The following is a 25,563-nucleotide window of genomic DNA, read 5'->3' as shown; positions in this document are numbered from 1 at the left end:
ACTCCCACTTGGGCCATCTGTCACTAGTTCGTGTTATTCTTTCCAGAGTGCTTACCCTTGCCCGGCTATCACATTCTGCTTCCTATCTTCAATGCCACCATCAGCACCTCCTTTAGCCAGTACCACCACTATTAACACCCCTTTGTCCTTTTATTCATGACATCTCTCCTTTGCCTCCACCTATCACTGGCCTTCTACCCAGCTTCACCTGCTCCACTCCCCTTCAACAGTATAAATTTCATCACATTTTTACTTCTCTTTAGCCCTGAAGAAGAATCATACAGACTCAAAACATTAACTCTGTCTTTCTCTCCACAGATGCTGTTAAACCTGCTGAGTTTTTCCAGCATTTTCTGTTTTTATTTCAGATTTCCGGCTTCCGCAATATTTTGCTTTTACCTTAAATCTAAAACGGGGACACATTGAAAAGCCTTTGGAATGTGGGGCTCCGTGATGATTCACATGTTGGGCGATGAATGGCAGGAGTCTAGGGTAGGAGCAGTTGAAGGTAGGAGGTCATGTGATGACATCTCCAGAACATGTCTAGCCCAGAGTTGGCAACCTTAAAGAGATCCACTTGCTGAAGATAGCAGTTAGGAACCACTCACTTTTGTTTCAATGACATTTCTGCCTCATTTTCTTAAAAAAACACTGAACGAAGGCTCTCCCATGCTCTCCCCCACATGCCCCCTCGATGAAATCCCTGACTGGCCAACTGAAGCATTGTGATAGAATGACCAATGGGGATACTGAGAGGCAGCCCCCAACTAGGGGCAGCCAAAAGCCATCCCATTGAAAACTAGTCCATTCTGGGGGGAAACAATTTGCCCCCTTCGCCAGGTCTGGATGCCAGTGAGAAGGATTTCCGCATATGTGGGCAGCTGCTTAATGGTCGGTGAGTGGGTGGCATTCCAATTGGCAGGGCGCAGCCAAGAGGGCTTTTTAGGGTTTGCTGACAGTAAATGGGATGTGGAGTAAAGAGGAGGGACAGGAAGCGGAGAAGAGATACTGATGTTGTGCAAAACGGTGAAGTGCTGAGGAAAATCTCTGATGTGGTTTAGGTAAAGAGGAAGAAGCTGCAAACTAGGACATTTGAGCTATATCGAGCAAGTTGTCAGGACACTGGGACCTTTAATGAAAATCCAGGACTGTTCAGCAAAACCGCAACATCTGATCACCATATCCTTTCACCAATGAGGGCAGTATCTTTTTACCTACTCTGTCTAGATCCTTCATGATTTTGAACGCCTCTATCAAAGCTCCTCTCAACCTTCTCTTCTCCAAGGAGAACAGTCCCAACTTCTTCAATCTATCCATGTAATGGAAGTCCCTCGTCTCTGGAAACTTTCTGCACTCTCTCTAATGCCTTCATACCCTTCCTAGTATCTGGTCCACCAAACTGGATGCAATGCTCCAGTTGAGCCTGCTCCAGTGTTCTTTACAAGTTTAACATAACCTCCTTGGCTTAGGTTGATTGCACAATCAGCCAAATGTCACCTGACCTTCAATATTTATCCTCAACCAACGTCATTGAAAAGAACAGATTATCTTCTCATTTATTTCTGGAATATTCAACCTGTTTGGCCGTGTTATGAATGCACCTTCCTTGGCCATCAAGTCCTGGAGTGGAACATGAACTTGAAGCTTCTGGCTCAGAGGCAGGGACACTACTCACTGCACCACAAGACCTCACTTTCAGCTCTATAAATGCAAATTCATTCTTCTTGCCTTTCACCCATTTCATAGTTGCTTGTGAAATTTCGAGTACCAATCGTGGCAGCCATGTATGCTGACTGAACAACAGTCATTGCACTGCAAAGTAATTAATCATATATTAAGCACTATGGAATATTTCTGCAAGTTCTAATGAGGCACTAGATAAATGTAAGTCCTTCGCCTTCCTCCCTATTCAGCATTTCTTTTCTGTGTCTTACTAAACTAACGTAGAAGGAACTTGCATTCATGTGGCATCTTTGCCATCATCAGGAGGTCTCAAAGAATTGTACAGCTAATTTGAAATGCAATAGCTGTTGCTTTACAGATAAACATGCAGCCAATTTATGCATATGGTCCCAAAAATAGAACAAGTGAGCTAAATGACTTGACAGTCTGTTTTGTTTGTGCTGGTTTATAGATAAATATTGGCCAGGACACCAGGGAAAACTCCACAGCTCTTCGAATAGTGCCACAGTAGCAAAAAGGAAGCTTCAATTTAACGTCTCATCCAAAAGACAGCACATTTGGCAATGAAGCATTTGCTCGGTACTGCACTAAAATGTCAGTCTGGATAATGTGCCTGGAGTGGGGCTTCGGGAACCCATGATCTTGTAGCTCAGAGGTGAATATACTACCAAACTTAGCCAAGTTGAAGCAGAATAGGGATTGGGTTAGACTTGGTCCTTAGTAGGCTATGTGAAGTTCCCGGCTTACAAGAGTAATCATCATCTGCCACTCTCCAGATCTTGTCGCTCAGTTGGTTGCCCTATTACCACACAGTTAGAAGCTTTGGTTCAAGTTACACTCTAGACATTTCAACACATGATTGATGTTGACACTCTCAAGTGCAGTGCTGAAAGACCAATGAATTATCAGAGGTGCTGGCTTTTAGATGAGAAGTTAAATTGAGATCCCTGATTTCTCAGGGTGAATGAAAAAGATCCTGTGGCACTATTTTGAAAAAAGAAAAGCGATGTTCTCCCCAGTGTCCTGAGCCAATATTTATTACTCAACCAACAGCACAAAAGCAGATTATCACATTGCTGTTTGTGGGATCTTGCTGTCTGCAACTTGTCTTGTGTTTCCTACATTTTTTGCATTTCTATAGCACCTTTCACAAATTAGGAATGTAGCAAAGTGTTTTACAGCTTTTTGAAGTGCAGTCACTGTTTCAGGACAGCTACAACAAGGGCATCTAGCCGGCTATGTTAAAAATTGTCCAGATATGTCATGTACACAAAAAGCAGGACAAATCCAACCCGGCCATTACCGCCCCATCAGTCTACTCTCCAACATCAGTAAAGTAATGGAAGGGGTCATCAACAGTGCTAACAAGCAGAACTTACTTAGCAATAACCTGCTCACTGATGCTCAGTTTGGGTTCTGCCAGGGCCACTCAGCTTTTGACCTCATTACAGACTTGGTTCAAACATGGACAAAGGGCTGAACTCCCAAGGCAAGGTGAGAATGACTGCCCTTGACAGCAAGGCTGCATTTGACTGAGTGTGATATCAAGGAGCCCTAGCAAAACTAGAGTCAATGGGAATCAGGGGGAAAACTCTCTGCTGGTTGGAGTCATACCTACTGCAAAGGAAGATGTTTGTGTTTATTGGAGGTCAGTCATCTCAGCTCCAGGACATCACCGCAGGAGATGCTGAGGGTAGTGCCCTGGCCCAATCATCTTCAGCTGCTCCATCAATGATCTTCCTTCCATCATAAGGTCAGAAGTGGGGATGTTCGCTGATGTTTGCACAATGCTCAGCACCATTCGTGACTCCTCAGATACTGAAGCAGTCCATGCCCAAATGTGGTAAAAGCTGGACAATATCCAGGCTTGGGCTCACAGCAAGTAACATTCGTGCCACACAAGTGTCAGGTAATAACCATCTCCAACAGGAGAGAATCCAACCATTGCCCCTTGATGTTCAATGGCATTACCATCACTGAATCCCCCACTATTAACATTCTGGGGGTTATCATTGACCAGAAACTGAACTGGACCAGCCATATAAATGCTGTGGCTACAAGAGCAGGGCAGAGGTGAGGAATCTTGCGATGAGTAACCTACCTCCTGACTCCCCAAAGCCTGCCCAAGGCACAAGTCAGGAGTGTGATGGAATACTCCCCCCTTGCCTGGATGAGTGCAGCTCCCACAACACTCAAGGAGCTTGACACCATCCAGGACAAAGCAGCCCGCTTGATTGGCACCCCATCCATAAACATCCACTCCCCCACCACCGACACACAGTAGCAGCAGCGTGCACCATCTATAAGATGTACTTCAGGAACTCACCAAGGCTCGTTAGACAGCACCCTCCAAACCCACAACTGCTACCATCTAGAAGGACAAGGGCTGCAGAAGCTCCATCTGGAAGCTCCCCTCCAAGTCATACACCATCCTGACTTGGAAATATATCACTGTTCCTTCACTGTCACTGGGTCAAAATCCTGGAACTTCCTCCCTAACAGCACTGTGGGTGTACCTACACCACATGGTCTGCAGCGGTTGAAGAAGGCAGCTCACCACCACCTTCTCAAGGGCAACTAGGGATGGGCAAGGAATGCTGGCCCAGCCAGCAAAGCCAAGATCCCAGGAATGAATAAAAAAAGTGTAGACACTGTGGCAATGTATGAAACGCAGCAACTGATTTGCACACAGCAAGACCCCACAACCAACAGTGAGATAAATGGGAAAATACTCTGTTTTAGGCATTTGTTTGTGGGGAAAATAATGGGCCAGGACACCTAGAAAGGGGTTATTGCAACTATTAGATTGCATTCATCCTTAGTGTCTGCACAATATTTGCCTTGTTTTGTAATGTCTGAATGATATTTGCCCAAATCCTGTGTCATGGGGAGATGATGGCATAGTGGTATTGTCACTGGACTGCTAATCCAGAGACTCTGGGACACGGGTCCAAATCCTAACACAGCAGCTGGTGGCATTTAAATTTAATTAATAAATATATCATATATAAAGCTAGTCCCAGTAATGGTGACCATGAAACTATCATCAACTGTTGTAAAAACCCATCTGGCTCACTGATGCCCTTTAGGGAAGGAAATTTGCTGTCTTTACCTGGTCTGACCTACATGTGACTCCAGACCCACAGCAATGTGGTTGACTCTTAACTGCCCTCTGAAATGGCCTGGCAAGCCAACTCAGTTCAAGGGCAACTAGGGATGGGCAACAAATACTGGCCTTGCCATTGACGCCCACATCCCATAAAATTCCACGGTTCGCACAGATTTCTTCGCTGACGCCACTCGGTGCTATCTAGACTTTGACACCTTGATTTGTACTACAATTGCTCATCATTCCAATGTCTGTTATTTGCATTGTCGTGTGTAATATTTGCATATCTTTGCACTGTGCAGGATAAATAAACTGTTTTAAACCGAGTGTTGACTAAATTGCTAGAATTTGGCGCTACCGGAGACGGTTCTATTGTATCTGGACGGTGCATACACGCCAAATTGGCACAAGTTTTCATCCGGTCGATATTTATACCACTTGGCGCATTGTATTGAGATATTTGCACTTGGGGGAGCTGACGCTATTGATTTGCCGGATAATTGCACCCTCCTCTAAGGCTGTATTACCCGGTTTAGATTACATTTCCCCAGGGAAACGTTCAGCGTCCCCGCCCCGAGTGCCCGGGAGAGTTTGGACCAAAGCGTCCGTGGCAACCACTTGTACCAGTAACAAGTTCGGAGCAACTGCAAGTGATGCTGCAGAGACGGCATAGCACCTTCCAACAGAACACAACACATAAACCTTGAAAGTGATAACTACAATTGCGACTTTTTTAAAAAAAAAACGTTCATTATTTAATAGTTTAATTGCATTTTTTTCTCGTATCGAACCAGCTGATTTGAATGGGTTTCTAAAGAAGATCAGTCCCGAATTGTGCAGACTGAAGACTCAAAAGTGAACGAGAAGCTGAAGAGGAGGGAGTCCATGTCTTTCTCCCCAGATCCACCCTTCTACCCACACCTACACTTCTCTCCCGTTTCCAGCCTGTCCTTCAATCTCAACGGTCTGACCTGCCAGGAGAGGTAATCAAAAATGATACTAGCGCAGAATTAGGCAGCATTAATGCCAAATGATAAGCAATCGAGTTCAATTTGAAAAAGATATATTAATTTTAAATGTTTAATTGATTGGAATACTCTGTTTATATTTAGTAATCTCATTTTTTTTTATTGTTCATGGGATGTGGGCTCTGCCAGCATTTATTGCCCATCCCTAGTTGCCCTTGAGAAGGTGAGCTGTCTTCTTGAACCGCTGCAGTCCATGTGGTGTAGGTACACCCACAGTGCTGTTAGGAAGTCAGTTCCAGGATTGTGACCCAGCGACAGTGAAGGAATGGCGATATATTTCCAAGTCACGATGATGAGTGACTTGGAGGGGAACTTCCAGGTGGTGGTGTTCCCATGTGTCTGCTGCCCTTGTCCTTCTAGGTGGTAGAAATCGTGGGTTTGGAAGATGCTGTCTAAGGAGGCTTGGTGATTTGCTGCAGTGCATCTTGTAGATGGTACACAGTGCTGCTACTGTGCATTGGTGGTGGAGGGCGTGAATGTTTAAGTGGTGAATGGGGTGCTGATCGAGTGGGCTGCTTTATCCTGGATAGTTATTAAGAGAGGGACTTGCATTTATTTATACAGTGCCTTTCACAGCCAACAGATGTCTCAAAGTGTTTCACAGCCAATGAAATACTTTTGAAGTGTTATCACTGTTATAATCTTATTAAATGAAAATTGAATATGTAGAATTTTGGAACACCCAGCGAGGTGTGTTTGATATATGAAAGGATAAATTCTGTTGGCAAATCTCATTCTTGATTATGTGACCATAGAATGATTCAGTTTAGAAGGAGGCCATTTTGCCCATCATGCCTATGCTAACTCTCTGAAAGAGCTATCCAATTAGTCCCAAATTCTCTGCTTGTTCTCTGTAGCCCCACAAACGTTTCCAAGTCTTTTTCAAAGGTTACTATTGAGATTTCTTCTGCCACCCTTTCAGGCAGTGCATTCCAGATCACAACAACGCACTGTGTAAAAAAAAAAATCTCCTCATCTTTCCCCCCCACCGGTTCATTTGTTTTTTGATAACATAGCAATTACAGCAGAGAAACGGGCCATTTGACCCACCAGGTCTTTGCTGCTTCTTATGTTCCACATAAGCCTCCTTCCACTTTGCTTCATCTCACTTCACCAACATCCTCCTTTAGAAATAGACACTGTCGTGGTTTGTCTCCCATTTCCAAAGTGTCTGCATTCCACACCTTTACGAGTAGGAATTTTTCATTAATCCTGATTTCCCAACTCCTTTCCTGAAGGCTTCAGTTGCCTGCTGGGCTGGGATTCATCAGCAGCCAATGCCATGGGCTCCCTGGTAACTTTCGTCGTGTGGGACCACCAGGCAGTTCAACCATGAGGGGTATCACAGCACAGCACGTTCATATCCCCAGCTGACATTTACACACACTTTACAGGTTCCAACTCAGCACACCTCAGGAAGTGAACTTGTGACATTCTAGTCTGTATCATTTTAGTTTACTGGAAACAATCTCAGTTGGTAGCTACTCTCTTGAGTTAGAAGGTGTGGATTCAGGCCCAACTCCAGCACATAAACCAAACTCCTGGTCTCATTACTGAGGGCGGGCTGCACACTCAGCGGTGCTATGAGACATTAAACAAAGGCTCCATCTGCTTTCCCAGGTGGATGTAAAAGATTCCCTGACACTATTTTGTCAGGAGTTCTCCCCTGTGTCCCGGCCGATATTTATCCCTCAACCAATATCAATAAAACAGATTATCCAGCTGTGATCACATTGCTGTTTATGGGAGCTTACTGTGTGCGAATTGGCTGCCATTTTTCCTGCATTACAATTTCCTACAACAATAACTTCAAAAATGCATAATTTGGTATTTTGTGTCATCCTGATGGTGTTGTAGAAATGCATTATCTCATTTGAAGGACAGTACCCATGACAGTGCAGCACTCTCCCAGTAATACAGTGGAGGTATCAACTTGCATTTTGCACTCAACGGCGGAATTTTACGGCCCCATTGTGGTGGAGGTGGGGGGAGCCATAAAACGTGGCGAGCCCTTCAAACGTCCATTGACTTCGGCGGGACTGGAAAGTTCTGCCATCAGGATGGGCCATAAAATTCCACCCCAAGTCCCTGGAGTGGGACTTGAACCCAGAACCTCCTGAGTCAAAGATGGGAGTACCCATCTGAAGGATAACACAGAAATTCTTAAAATAAACTTATCAATTAGAGATAGACTGACAGGGCATAGAAAAGTGTAATTTCTTTTTTCAATGTTCTACAAAAAATGTTTTAAATGCAGTTGAGGAAGTTTCAGGCATGGAGATTTAAACACAAAGCTCCTCCTTGACAACTATAAAAGGAAATAGTTCAAATACTTGATCTCTTTATATGCTCCCTCTGCTCCAGCTTGTTTATTTTTGCCTTTGTTCCCTGAACTCAGTGACACCCCCAAGCGCAGACTCAAGCTTTCTCCCGAGAGTGGAAACCCGAGTCCTGAGGCCTTGCCTGTTGCCACGGATACCAAAACTCCTACAGGTCTGTACAGGTTGTGTTCAGCTGGTAAATTGGGTCTGTTGCCATGGTTTCAACATTCTGTCAGGGGTCAACGCAGGGGGTTGGGTGTGTGGTTAGGGGGGAACAGAATATTTTGCACAATAGGAAAATCTGGAAGGAGGGCAGCTGAGGGGTTCTGCTTTCTGTGTTTAGAAGCTGCAGGCCCAGCGTGTACCAAAAAAGCCTCAAAATACATCTTTGCATCTAGAGGCAGATTTGCAGACCTCCTATAAGAACTGTTTCTATATTGATGGGTAAGTCTGACTGTTTGTTGCATCTGTCTCTATATATCTTTCTCATATGATAACATATTATTCACAGCACAAAAGCAGATTTGGTCCAGTAGGTCCATGCTAGAATTTATGGTCCATATCAGCCTCCTCCCACACTTCCTCAGTTAACCCCATCAACTCTATTCCCCTTAAATTCCTTATTGGATTTATTGGTGATAGCTTCTTATATTTATGGCCTGTAGTTTTGGTCTCCCTGACAAGTGGAGCCATCATCTCTACATCTACCCTATCGAACCTCTTTATAATCTTAAAGACCTGTAACAAGCCACTCCTCAGTCTTCTCTTTTCAAGAGAAAACATGTCCAGTCTGTTCAGTCTTCTCTGACAAGAGTAACAGGCCTGATTTTAACACTCAGGGTGGGAGTTCCCGGACCCCCAATGACAGGCGTCATTGCAGGTGGGACGGGAACATTTGGAGAGCGACCAAAAGTCAACTGACTCCAAATCCAAGACAATGCTTTCCAAATTTTCCCGCCCCACGTGCGACGATGCCTATCGCTAATGGAACCGGAAAATCCCGGCCTAAGTGAATGGATTTTGAGTTAGTTAAAATTGGGCCCAGCCTCTTAGTTCTCGCATCATCGTTGGACATCTTTTATGTGCCTCCTCTAGTGCCTTTATGGGCAGAATTTTCTGGGGCTGTTCAGAAGCGCATTGATGTCGGTGGGAGCGTAAAATCCTGCTGGCGTAAAATTCCACCCTATATCATTTTTGTAATATGGGAACCAGAACTGTTCATGGTGCTCCAAGTGTGGTCCAACCAAAGTTCTATACAAGTTTAACATATTTTCTCTACTTTTCAATCTTCTAGACATGAAAGTTTTCTTTTGTACAGCCTTTCTTAAAATATTTTCATTCTTCCTCTAATGTTCTCCCTCATTTTAAATGATTTTGAATTCACTATCCCACATGGAAGTCTGTTGCATACACTCATCCCTGTTCTGTGCTGGGATATATGTACATGATCTGGCTTTCCAGTTACCGCTACCCCGACACCTAGGTTGAAAAGCCTGCTGGCCTTTATTGTCCAGGCTGCCAGTAACATTGGCTTCTCTGGGGGAAGGGGAGGGGGAGGGGTTGGTGTGGAGGGAGGAAGTACAGTACTAAGAATATTAGTCAAAAATATTGCGAAATCAGATCAGTACAAAAGAGTTATATAATGCCATATCACATCATTTAGCAATTCCTGTGCAATGACTAAAAATATTGTAACATGTAGTCAGGTGCAAAGCAAGATGTCACAAACAAATAAACAGTCAACTAATCTGTTTTATTAAGGGAGGAATGTTTGCCAGCAAAACTCTGCACTCTTGTTCAAACATGCAATATTTTACTCTAAATAGGGCCTGGTTTTAATGTCTCATCCAAAAGATAGGGCAGAATGTCTTCAGTACTGCAGTGGGTGCGTCAGCCTTGATTATGTTTCTGGAGTGGGGTTTGATCTCACAGCCTTCTGAGTCAAGAGACAAGAGGGCTATCCATTGAGCAATGACTGACAGTTACAGCCCCCCTTGTAGCTATGTTAAAGGTGAGGGAGAGCTTCATGACAAAGAAAGGTAGATCAGGAAACAGGGACACTGCACAGATTAGTTAATTGTATGTTTTGCAATACTCACTACAGGTCAGTCCCCCAGCTCACCATGTAGACTGGAGACGACGAACACGAGCAAAAGGTAAGTCTACAGGAATGAATCACAGGGCATCTTATCCTGGCATCTGTTTATTATATGGTGAGCTTTTTTATATTGTCTCTGTGTGTGCATATCTGTGAAGGAAGGGTTTTTAGTTTTGTTTTTATTCTTCCCTGTATTTGTCACCGACATTTATGGCCCAGAGAATGCACTAGTTGGTATTGCTCTAAACTTCAGAGGGCAATAAGGAGTCAGCCACCTTGGTGGGACTGGAGTCACTTATAAGCCCAGAGCAGGTAAGGATGGCAGGTACTTTATTAAAGGACATTAGTGAACCAACTGAGTTTTGAACCACAATTCGACAGGTTCATTGTCACTTTTCCTGACTTATATTTTCATATTTTTTAAAAAACTGAATTCTCAGTCATGGTGGGATTTGAATTCACTTTATTATCGGCCTAGTAACAACACCATAACATTGCAATGCAGTATCAAGTCACAGCTGTTGAGGATGTCTACACTGGGAGGCTATTAAATGATGTGCTAGGACTCCTGCAATAGACCAATGAGTTTCACAGAACCATAGAATGGCTACAGCACAGAGGAGGCCATTCAGCTCATTGTGCCTGTGCTGGCTTTCTACAAGAGCCGCTCAGCCAGCCCCATTCTCCCACCTTTACCCTGTAGCCCTGAAAGTTTCTCTTCAGGTGCTTATCCAATTCCCTTTTGAAAGCCGCAATTAAACCTGCCTCCAACACACTCTCAAGCAGTGCATCCAGATCCTAACCACTCACTATGTATAAGGTTTCTCCTCATGTCGCCGTTGCCTCTTAAACCTGACCCCTCCAGTTCCAGAATAGTTTTGCCCTCCTGACTCTGTCCAGACCCATCATGATTTTGAACATCTCTAATAAACTTCTTCTCAAGCTTCTCCTTTCTAAGGAGAACTGTCCCAGCTTCTCCAATCTATCCATGTAACTAAAGTCCATCATTCATGGAACCATTCTCGTAAATCTTTTCTGAACCCTTTCTAATGCCTTTACATCCTTCCTAAAGAGCTATAGCCCAGAACTGGACTCAATATTCCAATTGAGGCTCAGCCAGTGTTAAATAAAGGTTCACCATAGCCTCCTTGCTTTTGTACTTGATGCTTCTGTTTATAAAGCTCAGGATCCTGAATGCCTTCAACCTACCCTGCCATCATCAATGATTTATGGACATATACCCCCGGTGCTCCAATTATTGGCCAACAGGCCGCTTCCTACCTGGCTGCAATTTTCCGGGAGCAGTTCAGGGATTGGGGGGGGTGGGGGGTTGCTCAGAGATCACCCTGCTTGGGCATTGGGTGGGGAGGGGTGCCTCCATTACTCACCCTCTTTTCAGAGGCCAAATGAGGCCTCTGGGAGGGCAGGGGGGTTGCAGCAAGTGTGAATAGACTTGTGCCCCAGCATGAGTCAGCATCTTCAGAGGCTGGGAATCATGAAAAAGTAAAGGAATTAATCACATTAGAGATGTGCCTATGATACCGTTGCTTTCTCCTTGCAGCCACACTCCAGTGCGGCCCACAGTCCCCAAGCCGGTAAGTGAGGAAAAGACTTATGTTTATTTAATAAGACACTAGTAAATGACCTGAGTCACTTTCTGCTATTAGTTAATAATTATAAGTTTTTGTTTTATTGTACAAAGATCAAGAGGGAGCCTTTTGAAACTCACTCCACAGAGTCACCTAGTGGCCAGACCCTATAGCTACATTGTTACAGGCAACTGTTTACATATCAGATTTCTATTTCAAATTCTTGACTTAAAAGTGTGAGAATGGGATGTTGAAAAGAAAATACATGCAAACACAAGATGTGCACCTTGTATATAATCCACCTGAATATCAATCCAGATCATGGGTCAGGCACTGGAGGCAAAAGTCTATCACCGAAGAGTCAAAACCACATATATTTTTCTGATACAGTGAAGTTAGAAGCTGGGGAATAATTAGACCAGGGCACACAGGCTAATTCAATTCCCATTTTAAAGTCACACGCTTGCTCCTTATTTTTTACAATGCTCTGGCTTTATGGTATATCGTTTATTTGCAGTTTGAAATTTAACAATTGATCTAGCATCAATTGCTTTTTGCAGAAGAGTTCCAAACTTCTACCACCCTTTGTGTGCAGAAGTGTTTCCTAATTTCACCCCTGAAAGGTCTGGCTCTCATTTTTAAACTGTGCCCCTAGTCCTAGACTCCCCAACCATGGATTTTCTCTCTATCTACTTTATCAGTTCCCCTTAATATCTTGAAACTTCAATTGAATCATACCTTAACTTTCTAAATTCAAGGAAATATTGCTGAAAAAAGAGAAATGCTGTTGAAGCTCTTCATCTTGCACTCATGAGGACAGACACAAGAATGCCAAATTTCAAAGGGAACAACAATTTATACCACCTGAGAAGAGGGGTACTGATAGGTTGGCAAGTTGGCTCTGAATGGTTGAGATGTTGCCATGGCAAATTCACTAGGGAGCTATTGTCCCCCATGCTTTTGTTTATTAAAAAAAAGGTACCATGTTTGGACATGTTCCTTTTGCCTGCAGAGGACAGGTCCCTGCACGTAAATATATGTAGCTTCCAGCAAGTATAAGTGAGTTACATTGCAAGCCCAACTGATAATCTTAAATTGGCTGTTAATGTAATCCTTAGCACACTTGGGGTTGTTCAGCAAGTGCAACCCAATCGCAGAATCACATCTAAATTTGGACATCACATTCTGAGTTAGACATAATGTTCAAGGGAATACAACCAGAGTTTGTTTAATCTCTCCTTGTAGCTTAATCCTTGGAGTCAGGTATCATTTTGGTAAATGTACGTTGTACTCCCTCCAAGATCAATGTATCTTTCCTAAGGTTTGGTGCCCAGAACTGCTCACAGTAACTGCAGCTGTAATCTAATTAGGACTTTGTATATCTGAAGCAGGACTTCTACCCCTTTGTATTCTCGTCCTCTAGATATACAACCCAGCATTCCATTAGCCTTTTTTGGTTATTTTTTGTACTTGCTCGCAACATTGTAATGGTCTCCATATTCAGACCCACAAGTCTTTGGACCTCCACTGTTTCGAACTTTTCACCATTTAGAAAGTCCTCTGTTCTGTGCTTAGGGCTTCAGGAGCTGAAGACATGATTACCGATGGTGAAGTGATTAAAATCAGCAATGCTCAAGAGGCCAGAATTAGAGGAGCACAGAGATCTCAGAGGGTTGTGGGTCTGGAGGCGGTTGCAGAGATAGGGAGGGGCAAGGCCATGCAGGATTTAGAAAAAAGGATGGTCATTTTAAAACTTGAGACATTGCTCAAGCTAGAGTCAATGTCGGTCAGTGAGCATAAGGGTGATGAGTGAATTGAACTTGACAATTAAATCAATGTAATAGCATTATTAACAAATTTGCAATTTTCAATTTTGCACAAAATCTTATTTTGGGACATTAGAAATTTCAGTTAGTGAGAAAATTGGCAATTAAAAATCATTTTAGAAAATATTGTCAGAGGGTTGAGGGAACAAGCTATCAAGATTGTGCAATCAAAGTTGAGAATTTACACAGACAAGGCCCACAACAAATGTGCACATAACTCATAATGGATAAATTTGACAGAAACATTTGACAAAAAGTGATGACAGGAAGTCAAGTGGCAAAAACAAGAAGTGCCTGCAGATGTGAGAAGTTTTATAAAGAATACAGGTGTTTAATTTTGTAGATTTCAATCTTCTTCAGTTAAAAATACTATACTCTAAAACATTCACTGGTCCATTTGCATAGATCCGGCTTCTAGAGAAGATGAGAATGAAGACGGAAGGAAATTTTCATCAACTGGGCAAGCAATACGTGAGATTGAACTCTCCATCTTTTTATCTTTCTTTTGCATGCGATTGTTTTATCCCTTCTGGTCTTTTCAGTCTCAGTTGTCATTGGGGTCTAGTTCTACATTCTAATACCTCTCTCACGTGTTCATTCTTCATGTAAGCCTTCATCTGTTAATTTTGACATCAGAGAATTGTCAGACCCTCTCTGTGTTTGAGTTACCCTTTCCAGCTTTCCAGCATAGCTCACTGGGTAATGATCAGGAGCAGGAATCATGGTTCATGGATTTTCCGTCTGTATCCTAGAGGGGCCAAGGTCAATTATACAACTCCGACAGTCTGTTCCATCACAGATCACTGAACCCGGCACAGAACATGGATGGGTCAGTATCACATTGAATTGTTCACCTCCTCACTGAACCATTGCTGATCCCCATTCATGTATTCGATTGGACAGTGTAGGGGGAGCTTTACTCTGTAACTAACCCCGTGCTGTACCTGACCTAGGAGTGTTTGATGGGGACAGTGTAGAGGGAGCTTTACTCTGTATCTAACCCTGTGCTGTACCTGTCCTGGGAGTGTTTGATGGGGACACTGTAGAGGAAGCTTTACTCTGTATCTAAGCCCATGCTGTACCTGTCCTGGGTGTGTTTGATGGGGACACCGTAGAGGAAGCTTTACTCTGTATCTAACCCCGTGCTGTACCTGTACTGGGTGTGTTTGATGGGGACACTGTAGAGGAAGCTTTACTCTGTATCTAGGCCCATGCTGTTCCTGCCCTGGCAGTCTGACTGAAGGGGCAGAGTAATCTATTCATTGGCTCTTCAGTCCCTCTTTTGCTGAGCACAATGCCACCATAAATTTTCAGTAATTCTCTTTGTCTAAGTTCTGTCCCACGCCTGCCGAGTTTCTTTTGTAGTGAGTAAATTGCTGTTTTGCTTCTTTCTGCTGTGGACAGGACAGTGGGCATATGCAGTCAGGGGGAGGTGATTCCTCACCTCTGAACCAACTCGATGGCAAAGGCACTGAACAGGTTGACAGACAACAAACACCGGCTCAGAGAAAAAGGAAAAGCAGTTTCCATGGTAACTGGGAAACCAATCAGAGACGGGTAAAGTTGTGATTCATAGAAAACCTGTTACTAAGGCTTTGGTTCTTTTTTGACACAATTTCACTGAAGGGGCTAACTGGTCTCTCTCGCCAACAATGACATTCTGTGTCTGTGATTCCCCCACACGGTGATGGAACGTGTGTCTGTGTCTGTGATTCCCCCACATGGTGATGGGACGCGTGTCTGCGTCTGTGATTCCCCACATGATGAGGGAACATAGGCCTGTGTCTTTGATTCCCCCACACGGTGATGGGACGTGGGTCTGTGATCTCAGGATACAGTGGAAGATCAATATTTAGTCTCAGAGTCTAACAAAAGCAGCTCATATTCCATCTACAGGCCAGTATCCAATGGAAAGTGTAAGTGTTTGTTCGTACGAGGAAAGCATATGATTGCGATGCCCTCACAGCAGAATAGCCTGCCTAGGCTCACTGCCTAGACTCACAGGAACTGTTGAATACTGGTGGCTGTTGAAGCCATCCTGAGTGATGAGTCTGCACCATGAATCTGGGGACTAAGAGAGAGGACCGCAGGCAGTTCCACGATTCCTCCTCTGATTTCTGTCTCTGATTCTTTTTCCAGGTTTATAATCTTCGCCGATTATCCTACCCCCAGGAAGTGGATGTTAAACAAATCCCAGACTCAGAAGAGTGCAGCCTCATCGGAGATTTCTCTAAAGTAAGAACCATCTCAGACTCCATTCTCTTTCTCTTTCCTGCTCCTTCTTACACACTCCCTGCTCTCCTGTCTCCCACTCCGTTATTCACACCCCCTCTCCCTCCCCCATTACACCTACCCCATCTCCCTCCTGCACCCTGTGTAGAGGGAGCTTTACTCTGTATCTAACCCCATGCTGTACCTGTCCTGAGAGTGTTTGATGGGGACAGTGTAGAGGGAGCTTTACTCTGTATCTAACCCCGTGCTGTACCTGTCCTGAGAGTGTTTGATGGGGACAGTGTAGAGGGAGCTTTACTCTGTATCTAACCCCGTGCTGTACCTGTCCTGAGAGTGTTTGATGGGGACAGTGTAGAGGGAGCTTTACTCTGTATCTAACCCCGTGCTGTCCCTGTCCTGGGAGTGTTTGATGGTGACAATTTAGAGGGAGCTTTACTCTGTATCTAACCCCGTGCTGTACCTGTCCTGGGAGTGTTTGATGGGGACAGTGTAGAGGGAGCTTTACTCTGTATCTAACCCTGTGCTGTACCTGTCCTGGGAGTTCTTGATGGGGACATTGTAGAGGGAGCTTTACTCTGTATCTAACCCCACGCTGTACCTGTCCTGGGAGTGTTTGATGGGGACATTGTAGAGGGAGCTTTACTCTGTATCTAACCCCGTGCAGTACCTGTCCTGGGAGTGTTTGACAGGGACAGTGTAGAGGGAGCTTTACTCTGTATCTAACCCCGTGCTGTACCTGTCCTGGGAGTGTTTGATGGGGACAGTGTAGAGGGAGCTTTACTCTCTATCTAACCCCGTGCTGTACCTGTCCTGGGAGTGTTTGATGGGGACGGTGTAGAGGGAGCTTTACTCTGTATCTAACCCCGTGCTGTACCTGTCCTGGGAGTGTTTGATGGGGACAGTGTAGAGGGAGCTTTACTCTGTATCTAACCCCGTGCTGTACCTGTCCTGAGAGTGTTTGATGGGGACAGTGTAGAGGGAGCTTTACTCTGTATCTAACCCCGTGCTGTACCTGTCCTGAGAGTGTTTGATGGGGACAGTGTAGAGGGAGCTTTACTCTGTATCTAACCCCGTGCTGTACCTGTCCTGGGAGTGTTTGATGGGGACAGTGTAGAAGGAGCTTTACTCTGTACTTAACCCCGTGCTGTACCTGTCCTGGGAGTCAAATAGTGAGTATCTGTGACTGGAGATTGCTGCATGCCCAGCTGTGACATTCCTAATATTACTTGAGTGGAAAGTTCAGGAAAGATTGAGACAGATGATGACTGTTCTACTCTTGCTCCTTGCTCTAGGCCTGTGTTTTGCCAGTCGAAGAGGGGAAACATCAGGATCTGAAATATATTTCAGCTCGTACAGTGAGTACTGCTATGGCATTGGGGACAATTCACAGCTCACTGGCACTCAGACTGATCTATCAGCAAAAAGTATGTGTGGAACTGAGCCGGACACTCCAGCAAACTCCCTGCTTCTGATCTCGGCCTTGGAAGCCTGTAGGTGTAGTTGCATCCACCCTAGTGTCATGGCTCTGATGATGGAATTTTAGTCAGGGGCAGGGTTGATGTGGAAGGAGGTTAGGGACAAGATCCATTGGAACAGGAGGAGGCCATTCAGCCCCTTGGGCCTGTTCCACTATTCAATGAGATTGTGGCTGATGTGCATCTTAACTCCATTGACTGGTTCTGGTTGAGCAACCCTCAGTACCCTTCCCCAATAAAAATCTATCAATCTCAATTTTGAATTTGCGGGGGGGGTGGTAGAGTTCCAGATTTCCACTACACATTAGAACCATTGAAACATTACAACACAGAAGGAGGCCATTTGGCCCGTCTTGTCCATGCCAGCCCGAGGACACCCAGGTGCCCTTTCTAATCCCACCTTCCTGCACGCGGCCCATAGTCCTGCAGCTTACAGCACTTAAGGTGCTTTTTAAAAGAGTTTAGAGTTTCCGCCTCTACCATCAACTTGGGCAGCGAATTCCAGACACCCATACCCTCTGCATAAAAAAGTTCTTCCTCATGTCCCCCCTACACCTTCTGCCACTTATCTTGAATCTATGTCCCCTGGTTCTAGAATTCTCCACCAAGGGAAACAATTTTATCCTGTCCACTCTATCTATTCCCCTCATAATTTTGTACATCTCAATCAAGTCACCTCTCAGCCTTCTTTGGTCTAAGGAAAATAACCTCAACCTATCCAATCTCTCCTCATAGCTACACTTTTCTAACTCTGGCAACATTCTTGTAAACCTCCTCTGCACTCTCTCCAGAGCTATTACGTCCTTCCCGTAATGTGACCAGAACTGCACCAATACTCCAGTTGTGGCCTTTGTGTAAAGAAACTTCGTGACATCACCACGGAACAGCCTGGCTCTCATTTTAAGTTTTTTTCCGGATTCTATCCTGGACTCCCCCCACCACCTATATATCCAATTAAATCCTTTAGTCACCCTAAATGCCATTATTATAGCACTTCTATACTCAAAGGGAATACTAGCTGAGTCTATGCAAACATTCCTCACATTTTAACTCTGTAAACCCTCTGTAGGATTCTGGCAAATCTGTGCTGCACCTTCTCCCAGGTCAGTCTATCCTTCCTGAGGTGCCCAGATCTGAACCAAGTTACCCCAGATGGGGTCAGACCAAAGCTCTGTACAACTGAAGCATAACTTCATATCCTTTATATTCCAGTACACTGGGATAAAAGCTGACTCTCCATTGGCCTTTTTGATTACTTTTTGTACCCATGCTGTACTTTTTGTAAGAATGCCCTTACATGGACACCAAAATTCCAATGTTCCTTCACAGCTTCTAGTCTCTCACTCTTAGGAAATTGTTCCAATTTACCTTTCTTGGATCCAGTAATGACCGCATTGGTGAATCGCCACTGCACCCCCTCAAGGCCATTTGTATCCTTCCTGAATGCAGTTCAGCTGTGATGCTCCTTACAATGCTATAGCCTGCACATGCTCTCCATGTGGGCCCCGGTGCAAAATCGTGGTGTTTGGGGCAAGAGCAGCTGGGCTCCTTGGAGTCTGTGTCCTGGCAAGATCTCAGTGCGAGGGGGAGAGGTGAAAATTCAACTCTTCCTTGACCAGGCATTGGCTTTTAGGGTTGTGCCAAGCTCCGCCTCTCTCTGCCATGACCCCTCCCACAACTCGACCTCACCACTGCAACAATATTCCTTTCCTTCTCTTTTCCAACCTTATCTTCTCTAGCACCTTGCCTTTAATTTGGGACCCCGATATAATGCAGGTTTACACTCCCAGTGCAATACTGAGTGAGTGCTGAACTGTCAGAGGTGCTACCCTTCAGGTGAGACATTTGGGATCCTGTTTGCCCTCTCAGGTGGATGTAACGGATCCTGTGGCACTATTTCGAAGAAGAGCAGGGGAGTTGTCCCCAGTGTCTTTGCCAATATTTATCCCTCAACTAACATCCCAAAAAAACACTAAGATGAAAGCGAAATAGTGCAGATGCTGGAAATTAAAACAGAAAGTGCTGGAAAAACTCAGCAGGTCTGGCAGCATCTGTGGAGGGAGAAACAGAGTTAATGTTTCAGGTCCGTATGACTCTTCACGGACTCGAAACGTTAACTCTTTTCTCTCTCTATAGATGCTGCCAGACCTGCTGAGTTTTTCCAGCATTTTGCTTTTATCTAAGAAAACAGATTATCTCATCATTTTCACATTGCTGTTTGTGGGAGCTTGCTGTGTGCAAATTGGCTGCTGTGTTTCCTACATTACAATAGTGACGACACTTCAGAAAATTAAATAATTGGCTGGAAAGCGCTTTGGGATGTCTCACGGTAGTGAAAGGCAAGTTCTTTCTTTTTTCTCTCTGTCATGAGGCAATGATCTCGCTGAGGATTTGTGATGTTTTACAGGTAGCAGCTCTGCTGGGTGGAGAGTTTGAACATGTTATTGATGAGTATGTGATAGTGGATTGTCGCTACCCATATGAATACAATGGAGGGCACATAAAGGTTTGTTTCTTACTCGCTGTTTATGGCCTGCGGGGTTGTGACTGTGTTTCTTCTGCTTCACATTTCAAATTCTAGTTGGTTGTCCCTTTTCCTCCATCTTATCCCCTCCCCTCCCCCCTAAGCAGGTGAACAAGGGGAAGATAGTTCTGATATTATGACTTAGTATTGGCGGAGGAGGGTGGGGGTGGGGTGGGTGGGGGTTGTGGGGGTGGGGGGGGGGGGGTGGTTGGGGGGAGGGGGGGCGATACTGGAGGTTGCTCTTTCTGTCTGTGTTATTTTACTCTTTCCATTTGACTCCCTTCCCCTCACAGTTGCCTGAAATGCATTGTCGAGAAAACTGCCTCCTACAAACTGGACTCACTGCACAGTGTTAGGTTCCCCATTCCCGTTTCCACTCCTGATCCAGCTATCCAAGAGGACAGGATTGTGTTTCTCTATGAGTGATGCCTAGCATGGTCGAATGGCCTCCCAGTTTCTCACTGCCTAACTTAAGTGTTGGCCACGTAGGCAAATAGATTGAAAGGTGAGCCAGACCCAGTGGAATTACTTCATTGTGATGTGACTCCTCGTCTTGTCAGCTATTGTTCAGGAGGCAGCACTCAGGCTTCTGAGTCAGAAGATTGAGGTTCAAACCCCTTCCAGAGATGTGAGCATAAAAATCTAGGTTGACACTGCAGCACAGTGAATGCTGCAGTGTCAGAGGTACAGTTTTTTGGATGAGATGTTAAACTGAAGCCCCTGTCTACCCACTCAGGTGGATGTAGAGAGATCCAACAGCATTTTTTGAAGAAGACCAGGGCAGTTCTCCCTGGTATCCTGGCAACTGTTAATCTCTCAATAAAAATCACTAAAACAGATTTTCTGATCATTATCACATTCCTGTTTGTGAGAGCTTGCTGTGCGCAACTTGGTTGTCATGTTTCCTATGACACATCAAAACCATAGTAATGGGCTGTCCTGAGGTTGTGAACAGTGCTATTGAAATGCAAGTCTTTTTTTCCCTAATCATGGTGAGGGAAATGGAACATTTTCCACTCTGTCCATCCTATTCATTCTGAGGACTTTTCCCCGTGTGTTTTGCAGGGAGCTCTGAACCTGTACACAGAGGAGCAGCTGATCAACACGTTCTTTCCAAGTCAGGCATTGCCATATCCCAGGAAGCATTGGAGGGTCATCATCTTTCACTGCGAGTTCTCCTCGGAGCGAGGTCCCAAATTGTAAGTGTCACTAACGCTCTGCTGTTTCCATTCTCTCCCCTCCCCTCACCATTGCCCTTCCCTAGCTGCAGCCAGTCCCACACATGTGGTTATCTTCTTCCAAGGGCCCATTCTCCATGTGTATACCTGAGAGATGAGCATTACAAAGTTACTGATCATGGGAGACATCCAGGCTGAAGCCAACTCTGATTTCATCTTGACTCAACATATACAATCACACTCACACATGTGTGCACTCGCACCTCTAGTGGTGTGCTTGGTGGGGGGTGGGTGCAGAGCAGTTACTGAACAGTGACTAGGAATGGTTGACTTTGCTCCCACACCACCCCTCCTTATGTACCAGCTGTGACTCAGTGGGTAGATTGTGGATTCAAGTCCCACTCCAGAGACTTAATCACATAATCCAGGCTGACTCACCCTGTGTAATGTTAATTCAGTGAAAATCCATCTGGCAAAGAAAGAAGCTGGAGACAGTCTGTTTTCAACATGGGTTTATTCACAAAACCCTGTTTGACATGAGTGCAGACTACTTTTCCCTATCACACAGCTTCCCCCCACCACAGGTCCTTGTATCCATGCCCTAACCTTTCCCCAGTTAGTATCAGTTGCTTTTAATCATAACTAGAGTATGCACTCAATTGCCACAGCGTTTGCAACATTAACATGCAGTACTGAGGGAGTGCAGCACTGTTAGAGGTGGTGTCTGTCAAATGCAGAAATTAAACCAAGATCCAGTCTGCCATCTCAGGTGGAGGTAAAATGCAGTATTTGAAAGAAGAGCAGGTGAGTTATTCCCAGGAACCTGGATGATATTTATTTCTCAATATTTTTTTTAATCCATTCATGGAATATGGACATCACTGGCTAGGACAGCATTTATTGCCCATACCTAATTGACATTGTTCAGAGGGCACTTAAGAGTCAACCACATTGCTGTGGATCTGAAGTTACATGTAGGCTAAATTTTCAGATGGGTTTTTATGACAATCAGCATCATACAAAATAAACATCACCCAGGTTCCTGGGAATAACTCATTAGACTTTTTAAATTCGAGATATTTATTGAATTCAAATTTCACCACCTGCCATGGTGGGATTTGAAGCCAGGTCCCCAGAGCATTACCCTGGGTCTGTGGGTTACCAGTCCAACACCTCCCCTATCAACATCACAAAAAAAGATTATCTGGTCTTTGCTATTTGTGCTATCTTGCCATGAGCAAATTAGCTGTCAGGTTTCTGACATTAAAACAGTGACTACACTTCAAAAGTACTTCACTGCCTGGGAAGCTCTTTGGAGCATCCTGAGGGTTGTGAAAGGTGCTATATCAATGTAATTTCTTTCTTTCCTTTCTTCTCCTGTTGCCTTGTTTCCTCCAGTAGCACACTTTCTCTCTAGTAGCACACTTTCTCTCTGGTGGCACACATTATGTAGCTGATGAGAGGTGCCCCAGTCCCTTTGCCAGTAATAGTCCTGAGTCAGGTGCATGAGAATGCCTTGACTTTCATGTGACCTTGTTTCCTTTGGGCTGATAAACTGCTGAGTCTCTGCTTTACATTGAGATCCAAATAGAGTCCAGTAAGAAATCGCAGGCATAAACCCCAATGGCCAACAGGATGACCAACTGTCCCATTCTCCACGCTAAAGTGTCCCTAACATATTTCCCCGAGAGTTGGTCACACTAAACTTAACATCCCACTGCACACAGCACTAAAATAGCTAATATGTGACATGAACGTGAGCAGCTCAGAGTCAGATGACATATGTTGTATGATTCGATTTTAAAAATGGCAAATAGCTGAAAATTAATCAAATAAATATCAGGTGACCCATACAAGGTTTGAACCAATGATCTTGGTGTAATCAACACCTGATGAAACCAATTGACCTGCTCCCCACACAAATTTTATTCTCTTTCTCTCCCTAGTTGCCGGAATCTCAGGAGAATGGACCGGAATGCAAATGTGTATCCCAGACTCTGTTTTCCGGAACTTTACATATTAAAGGATGGATACAAGGAATTCTTCCAGGAGTTTGAGGTAACTCAACTGGGATTGTCACCAGTTAACATGGCCAAAAGGGCAAATTCAGGAGCAGCTGATGGGGAGTTTAAACAGACAGAAACTATAAGAGAGAGTATGCAGGAGAGCTAGAGAGAGTGACAGAAATAGAGGGCCTAATTTTAACTATGTGTAAGTGAGTGGGCATTGTGTGAGTTAAAATTGTGTCTGGAGTGTGTATGAGAAAGACAGAAACAGAAGGAGAGAGGAGCTGGAAAAAGAGATAGACAGGGTAAGACAGAGAAGAGAGGGAGAACAAGAGATAATGTGATAAATGGAAAGGAGAAGTAAGGAGCAGAGGGAGACAGAAAGAGAGAGTATGAGATAATGATAAAGAGAGAAATGCCAAAAAATTCCTTGGAGTTTCCCTTGATCATCTGTGGTAACATCAGAAGATTGGCAGAAGCTGTGATTACCCAGCATATCTGGAGTTTACACCAATCCTATGCCAAGTTGCATGGACCAATCAGGAGCATTACGTGAGGAAATTTGGTGGTAAGAGAGAGCAAGAAGAGTGTGTGAGAGAGGTAGCGAGTGAAGAAGAAGAGTGAGAGACAGCAAGTTGGAGAGGCAGTGAAAGAGATAGATAGATAGACGAGAAAACAGGCGAGATGGATGGTACATAGAGTATGAGTGAGAGATAGAAAAGAGACACACAAGGCCTTGGCAGAGACATGGGCACAGAGAGAAAGAGAGAAATGGAAAGGCAGATAGACAGGTAAAGGAAGAGACGATAATTGAGAAAGGAAGGAACCAAAGGACAAGAGAAAGTTACACTGAGAGAAATTGACAGACTAAGATGATGAAGAGAAAGAAAGAGAGAAGCCAAAGAGAGAGATAGTTTGCACCAAGGAAGGTGATGAGCTCTGGGGAAACGATTGTGTGCTTTCCCTTGTATGCTGTCATCTTTTAACCCATTTCTGTGTCGTGTAGACATTCTGTGAACCTCAGGGATACATCCAGATGCACCACAAGGACTACAGAGAGGAACTTCGCACAATCCGTAGGAAAGTGCGTTCGGTGGCTGCATATCGCAGGCGAAAGGAACTATTCAAAACAGCAAATGGACACTGAAAGGATGGCCGAGATTTTGGCTTCAGAACTAACCTTAAATAACTTTTCTGGGTTAAAGTCCTGCTCACTTTCCATACCCTTTATTGGTCACAATCCCTGACAGGAGCTCACTCACAGACTATTCAGAGCCTTTGCTTGGAGGCCAAGCAAATTCATATTCAAAAAGCAGAAGCTTAAGTAATGTCTGTATTCCAAGTGACCCAGGGGGAGTCTTACCACTGTGCCAACTGTCCCCATCAAACACTCCCAGGACAGGTACAGCAAGGGGTTAGATACAGAGTAAAGCTCCCTCTACTCTGTCCTCATCAAACACTCCCAGGGTAGGTTCAGCATGAGGTTAGATACAGAATAAAGATCCCTTGTAAGACCTCCCCTTCTCTGGTCCACAAGTTCTTGACATTAATGGCACACAACAACCTGGGATACTGTTTCACTAAATGTGAAACACCTTTATTAAATCTCTAAGCAATAGTACATACTCACAGTGACTCTGGTTGCTTAGGAATCCCGTGAATTAGGGTCCGTCTGAGGTGGTCAGTCCTTCAACAGATCTCCCACCACACCTTCAGAATGGCTGACCAGGCTACCGCCTACATTAACAATGTCCTTGAGGGCTGTGTCTTTAAGCACCTTCCTGAACCTGGCCTTTGGCATATAAGATAATAACTTGAATCGGATCATCCGATTGGCTTATTAATCCCACCCTTGCCATCCAGAACCACTCTATGTGGTCATATCTGCCCTCGGGTGGGGAGGGTGGGGTGGGGAGCGGGAGGGTTGGGGGGGGGGAAATGGGGCAGTGGGGGTTGTGTCTCCAGATGCATGCCAACAATGGGTGTGATTACTGTATCTAGTGGCAGGAAGAAGGTCATTCACACATTTCTGGATGGCTATTGTCTCGTTAAGGTTTGGCCGGAATTTTACATCCCCATGGGCATCAAGTGTCATGGCAGGCTTGAGCAGACAATATGGTTAGAGGGCCAAAAATCAGTTTCAAGCCATCGTAAAACCAGTTTGAAATCTTCCGCTCCACCTGTCAATGGTTTTTCCCACCGCCAGAAGTCAGGAACATCATGTTTAATACATCCGCATATAATTATAAGCCCTGCTTGCCGGAATCATCTAGATCATCTCGGGACGTCGGCGTGATTGCACCATGATGTGTTTCACAACTGTACATTAGCGATGTGTACCAAGGCGAGGTGCACTTTGCTCGGGACTTTGAGGCTTGTTTGCCTATCTTGCTTTGGGCAGCACTCACAGCTCAAGGGACATCATCATTCACTCTCTCACACAAACCCTCACATCTCCATCTGGCCTCATCTCCTTTGGAGACTGCCTCCTCAT

The 25,563-nt window shown here is 44.6% G+C and overlaps 1 protein-coding gene across 1 annotated transcript; it reads left to right on the top strand.

The window, feature by feature from the left end:
- The first annotated feature begins 453 nt into the window (after positions 1-453).
- Positions 454-24,216, top strand: cdc25d (cell division cycle 25 homolog d). The gene is made up of 12 exons (XM_041209319.1): positions 454-508; positions 5,610-5,775; positions 8,219-8,313; positions 10,246-10,297; positions 11,801-11,834; positions 14,060-14,125; positions 15,794-15,889; positions 17,179-17,241; positions 19,769-19,867; positions 20,951-21,084; positions 23,010-23,121; positions 24,076-24,216. The coding sequence occupies exons 1-12, from the start codon at positions 454-456 to the stop codon at positions 24,214-24,216; spliced, it is 1,113 nt and encodes a 370-aa protein (XP_041065253.1).
- Positions 24,217-25,563: the final 1,347 nt, after the last annotated feature.

This window comes from Carcharodon carcharias, chromosome 17 (assembly GCF_017639515.1).
Source record: "Carcharodon carcharias isolate sCarCar2 chromosome 17, sCarCar2.pri, whole genome shotgun sequence".
NCBI classification, from domain to species: domain Eukaryota; kingdom Metazoa; phylum Chordata; class Chondrichthyes; order Lamniformes; family Lamnidae; genus Carcharodon; species Carcharodon carcharias.
Note: the sequence above shows the minus strand (reverse complement) of the source record. Positions and strands in the feature narration are given on the sequence as shown.

Coding starts and splice junctions, on each gene's coding strand:
- cdc25d (XM_041209319.1), top strand. CDS start 454: ATGATTCACATGTTGGGCGATGAATGGCAGGAGTCTAGGGTAGGAGCA. Junction 8,314..10,245: donor GGATACCAAAACTCCTACAG/GTCTGTACAGGT, acceptor TACTCACTACAG/GTCAGTCCCCCAGCTCACCA. Junction 21,085..23,009: donor TCGGAGCGAGGTCCCAAATT/GTAAGTGTCACT, acceptor TTCTCTCCCTAG/TTGCCGGAATCTCAGGAGAA.